The 6,064-nt window shown below is 39.5% G+C and overlaps 1 protein-coding gene across 1 annotated transcript; it reads left to right on the top strand.

Annotated features, from left to right (window-relative positions):
• Nucleotides 1-2,253: 2,253 nt before the first annotated feature.
• si:dkey-51e6.1 (uncharacterized protein LOC558617 homolog) lies at nucleotides 2,254-4,562 on the top strand. The gene is made up of 3 exons (XM_050054865.1): nucleotides 2,254-2,498; nucleotides 2,803-2,927; nucleotides 4,351-4,562. The coding sequence occupies exons 1-3, from the start codon at nucleotides 2,285-2,287 to the stop codon at nucleotides 4,441-4,443; spliced, it is 432 nt and encodes a 143-aa protein (XP_049910822.1). The 5' UTR covers nucleotides 2,254-2,284; the 3' UTR covers nucleotides 4,444-4,562.
• Nucleotides 4,563-6,064: the final 1,502 nt, after the last annotated feature.

Raw genomic sequence — 6,064 nt, 5'->3', positions numbered from 1 at the left:
TTTATTTCTACTTTACTTGAGTATTTTACGCCACTTTATATTTCTACTCCACTACATTTCAGATGAAATTATTGTTTTGTTTTTTTAAAAACTTTTTTACTTTTCACTTCTTTTTTTTACTTTTTATACTACATTTATTTGACTTCTACAATTGTTTGATATTCTTAAGATTTAAATGTTCATCCAAAACACATGATGCATTTTGACTTGATTACAATTCCTAAAGCAGTACCTGCACTTGTTATGGAGTATTAAACACTTTTACTTAAAGGGTGACTTCAGCATTTTTCAGCCTGTGCCCTATTGTCCCCTGTTCTGTGTCTAAGTGACTAATGGGAACAGCATGTTTCAACATTGCCCAGTATTAAGTATGACAGCTGCAGCAGGAAGCTGCAAAACAGGCTGCAATGCACCCACTGGGGCCAATACGCACTGTCAATATACGTCCACTAAAAGTGCTTGTTTTTGCCACTGACAGACTCAGATTGTTGTCTGACAACATTATGGAAAATATCAATACAGAGGTTGACCTTTTTATGAAAGAGTGAGATCCCACTTTGTTCAACCAGAAACAGTTGATACTGCTATCACCAAACCCACCAGACTCCATTCAAATAAACAGTAAGTTTATTATCACAAAACAAACTTTCTCAAAATCGATAAAAAGAAAAATAAAACTTAGAAAAACATCTTGGTTTGTGTTTCCACTGCTCTAAAATCAATAACTCTGGTTGCCCAGTTAGATGTGAGGATAAAAAGCACTATTGTATTGTAATGTAGCCTACTAACGTGCCTGAGAACGTGACAATCTAACAAACATGTACAGGAGTGACGACAAAATAAAAAGCATGAAGAAAGTGATAAGTTTCCTGGGGAAGGCCCGATAACACAGCACTCATGCTAAAGTGAAAGGTGACTGCAAAGGAAACTGCAGTCTTGGAAGCTGTAAAATCCTGTGAGCTAATTAGAGTGTCTGAGAGTGCCAGAGAAATTTCCACTTTCCACTTTCCTTTTATTTCAATATCAATCATTTAAATCTTTGCCACCAAATGAAAGCAAAGAAAAGCGTAAGTTTCGTGAGTGTGCATGATGATTCAATCCGGTGAAGTCCTGTTGGCAGTAGCCCAGAATGTGCCCACAGACAATACATTGACTGGAACAGCTCAAAGGATGTCAAAGGATTTGCTCATCAAAAGAAGAAAGCGGAAAACAAATCAACTGCAATGGCGGCAAGCAAACATTTTACTGGTATTTTTAATGAGTGTCCAGAGACGGGAAGTGTGTGGAGCAGCAGCAGAGGCGCCTGCGGGCTGCCTGTGTTTCCAGAAGTGACAGTTCATATCCTTCCTCTCTGACCCGCGGCTGTGGATAGTAGCCACTGTTGCTTGACACCTCTTGACCTCCACCCCTTCCCTTGAAAGATAATATAAACTTCTTAATTAACTCGTACAGAATAAGACCCAAGGAAGAGACTCAGTTTCAGCTTTGATAAGAATATCCTAAACAGATGCTGATACAGATTTGTGCTCGGATCATGATTAGGATCTCACCACAGCTCTATTCTTGCAAATAATCATGCAATAAAAACATACATAATATGAGTATTACCACAGCTGTGACATTACTGTTAAAGACTGCTACGAAAATGATGATACACCTACTGCATTCATCATATAACACATAGAAAATCAACTGTCAACTCTGCCTAATTTGGCCTGATAGAGCAGGAAAGGAGGGGTTTGTGTGTATGTCATGAACTTCTCAGTTTTTTGGCCCCAATGAAAGGCTGCAGGACGGATTACTGATTAAAGAGGCCGACTGGCAACCAGAAGTTCAAGCACTTGTGGCAGAAGCATCCATCCTTCTTTCTGCGGAACTGGTCCTGAACCAACAACTACATCACTACCAGCTTCAACTCTGACCCTTCTGATAGACACCAGTGGAAAATCTTTTCTGGTTACAGGAAATAACAAATCAACCACACAGATAAAAGAAAAAGGGTGGAAAAATGAGCTTGCCAACGTTAGACACATTGCTCATCTCTTCCCTTTGATATAAACTGGGTTGGTAAATATAAGCTGCAGTGGACTGACACCATTTTATAGTAAATTGGCTGCATGATTGTTGGGTTTTGAGAGCTGTTAACTGAAACAGTTCCCCCTTATCGCCATATGGGGTCTCCAGCGTGCGTAATCCTGTACAGTACTGACAGGTTGCAGGTTGCCTGTCTCTTTAAGACAGGAAATAGTCCCACTCTAAATAAAGACATTTGTGAGAGCGCACCATGTTGTGTGTCGTCGGTAGACCTCTGTGCAGTCTGAGAGTCTCCGGTGCTCTGACTAAGGCTACAGTCGCAATGGCAGACGCTCTGGCGAAACTCCCCGTTGTGGAGATTGATCCAGAGGGAACATTCAAATACATACTGGTCAGAGTGAAAGTGAAAGATGGCGATGCGCATACAGACATAGTCCGTGGCACAAAAAGCGCAGAGTATCACAGTAAGTTGTTGACTGCCGTTTGCTGCAGAGAAGCGTCAAATGTGCCAAGTTAAACTCGAGACAACATGCAAACCAAGACCTGTATTAGTGCTGCAGATTGAGCTGACCTACTTGACCCATGTTCCTGCTTTGCACACTGTAAACGTGCAGTGTGCATAAAAGCTGCACAGACCTGCAGATGCAATGCTTGCTAACAAATATATAAGTCAACAATAACATGCTTTAAACTGCTGCTTATTTTATTTTAATGTAACTAAAGCAGACTGTATTTTTTCACTGATGGAATGATTTCAATTATTTGCAGATCATATATTTGACAAGGTCAATCCTGCTATGGAGGCCTTGGGGATGGAGTGCAAATGCCTTGGTGGAGGGAAGATAGAGCACAACAGCCAAGAGAAAAAACTAAGGGTGTTTGGAGAATCAACTGTAAGTTAATTTTATTGGAAAAGCATTAAAGGAGCAGTGTGTGGGATTTAGTGGCACCCAGCAGTGAGGACTGCAGATTGCATTAAAGCCTCGTTTCCACCAAAGACTTTCGATATGGTACCTTTAGAACCAAAAGTAACCCTTCAGGCATGGTACCTAGACCCTAGCGTTTCCACGGCACCCTTACATGTGGGCGGGTTTGTTGTCACTCACTGCTCCGTCCAGCACTCACTGTATTTCCTCATCACCGGTGACAGACGGAAGGCTGCATCTCATTTATCGTCCACAGAATGAGTTAGAATATATGCAGCTCACATTACCTGGTCGAAATTAATATATATAGACACTTGAAGATCCACTCATTACTAAAAGTCTGTGTCATATAAAAACTAAAGTGATGGTCAAAGTGGTCACAGTGAAATTTTTAGCTGTGTTGATGGAGTCATGTCACCTCATGCATTGAGTAACATTACAAATTAACTGTCCACCTTAAAAGTCTCAGTGAATTAAGTTATTTTTTCTCAGACTCCAGCTGCTGCAAGAGGCAGCAAAGCATCCTTTCATTTTATAGTTACAGTCCACTAATAAAACTCTCCACGGTATGAACAGTGGTTACATGAGCCTCAAAACCAGCCACAGCTCAGCCCTGAGCAGAGTGACCGTCCTCTATTGACCAATCAACAGACTGCAGTGTTCACAGCTCCACCCTTTAGTACCAGATCTGTGTGCTAGGTACCCCAACAGAGAGGGGACCAAACAACGGTACGATACGGAACGGTTCCATTGGTACCATCCACAACTTTTCACAGTGGAAACGGAATAAAAGCAAACTGAGCTGAACTGTACCGTACTTTTCTGTGGAAATGAGCTTGAGACAGGACCAGTAAAAGACTAGGATTTCGTCAGTGTTCATTGTTAAGGAGTTTTTGTTTTTTTCACCGGGAGTTGAATTATCTTTAGAGGTCCCCTTCTCTCTAAAATCAATGAATCTGGGGTGGGGATTTTAATGGGTAAAAAACTGAATAAAGCAGTTTCATGTTAAAAAAGAATAGTTTTTTCCGAAGCTGTTTGGCTAGTGACAGATGTGTTGCTAATTACAGGGGCCATTATATTAACACGAATTGCCCTATCCAGAACCAGTGTTTGGTTTGTCTCTGCTAAGCTACTGTAGAAACACGGTGGTGCAGCATGGCGGACGCCATAGACCAGGACCTGCTCCCTATATAGATATAAACTGCTCATTCTAAGCTAACAAAAACACAACAATTCTTATTTTCAGGTGATTATACACTAAAGAAAATATTATATTTATTTTCTGCCAATATATCCCCCTAAATCCTACACACTGGACCTTTAATATACTACAAAAATATTCAGTAGTCTTTGAATGTAATAATGTGCATGCTCTCTCATTCATTTGCAGGCGTATGGTAAAGCAGACCATTCTGTATCTGCAGAGAAGCTGAAGAGTGCCTTTGGTGATTATGAGATCACCTGGTCTGACGACAAAAAATAGAGTGTGGACTTGCATCTCATTTCAAATGTTGGCCTTATCAGTTCCACTACGAAAACCATGTAATAATTGACCCTTCTGTGCAACCACCACTTAATTCAAATACACCACTCTGCATTTAAGTGTTTGCTTCTGACTCAAAAAAGTGTTTTTTGACTGCAGGTTTTTAATTCTCATGATATGGTATACACTCTGCTCTCTCACTCTTCCCATTATAAATAGACTAGGGTTTTTTTTGTTTTGTTTTTTACTTTTGCTTGGTGTCTGATTGACTTCATTAGAATTAAAGGCCGGGTGCCAAGCGTGAAGTCCATACAGGAAGGGATGACCAGCTGTAATCACTAACACATCCTGTTACGCTGAGGGAAAGTTTCTTGTTTAAAATGCCAGACACAGATAAGAGGGGCTTTCACTTGTCGTTATTGTAATACACGTGAAATGCAAAGTAATAATGAACTGAATTCCACAGCCTTTCACAGACAATACTAAATGAGAGCCAGACGGAAAGAAAAATCTGATGCAAGAATAACAAAAAAAAGGTCACACAGGGATAAAATAGGTTGAGCCAAGTGATACTTTAACAAACACACACATTTTAGAGAAGAACTGTTCGACTAACAGCATGTATAAAGTACACTCAAAGCAAACACATGCTGACTAAATACGACAACCAACATTCCACATATTGTATATATTAAATGGTAATTATTTTTTACACTAACAGCTAAAACAGTATACTATGATGGTTAGTGTGTAGTATGGATTTGGTACACAGCTTAAGAGTCTAAAGGCACCGCAGGTAGAATGTTAACCATGGTCCCCATCTTAGTTTAGCATGTTAGCATGCTAACATTCACTTAGTAGTAAACACAGAGCACAACTGAGGCTCATGGGAATGTCATTAGCTATGCAGGTATTTGGTCATGAACCAATATATGGACAATTTGAAATTTTGACCTGATGACTAGTGATAATTGAATGATTAGTGTGCAATTTAGTTTGCAGCATGTTCTGAGTCAGCCTGTCAAACATCTGGGTGCTCATGAGTGACCAACTTTTCCCTCTCTCCCACTTGCTCTTATCAGTGTACTGCAGCGATGACAACTGAGAAAGTTAAATTAGCCTTGAGTCAAGACCTCTGCCAGCCAAGGCTAATGATGTATTTATATGCTCCTTAAATGGTCATTCTTCCGATTTTTATTTCTTTAATCTTTATTTAACCAGAAAAACCTCAAGAGTGTCCTAGCCATGACAGGCAGCAATGTAAGTTACAGACAGACAACATAGAACAAAAAAATAGAATAATAATGTATAGTGCTAAAACAAGCAATATAAAACACAAAATAAGATTACTACAAAGAAAAGCCAAAAAGTCTGTTAATATATGGGGCATTCTACCGATTGTGTGCAAAGTGCTGTCCCTTACCAAAAAAAACAACAAAAATAATAAAATTGAGTAATCAGATATAGATATTTACAAAGATTATGTTATGGCCTATTTAAACCCAGGACATTAAATGAGAAAGTGATAAGCTAAATATATACAAAATCACCATTTATAGGGTACTTTCTATTGGGAAGTAGCTGTCCCCAACCCTGACCTCTAAAATTCAATTCATGTAAA

The sequence above is a fragment of the Epinephelus moara genome, chromosome 10 (assembly GCF_006386435.1).
Source record: "Epinephelus moara isolate mb chromosome 10, YSFRI_EMoa_1.0, whole genome shotgun sequence".
Taxonomy (NCBI): domain Eukaryota; kingdom Metazoa; phylum Chordata; class Actinopteri; order Perciformes; family Serranidae; genus Epinephelus; species Epinephelus moara.
Note: the sequence above shows the minus strand (reverse complement) of the source record. Positions and strands in the feature narration are given on the sequence as shown.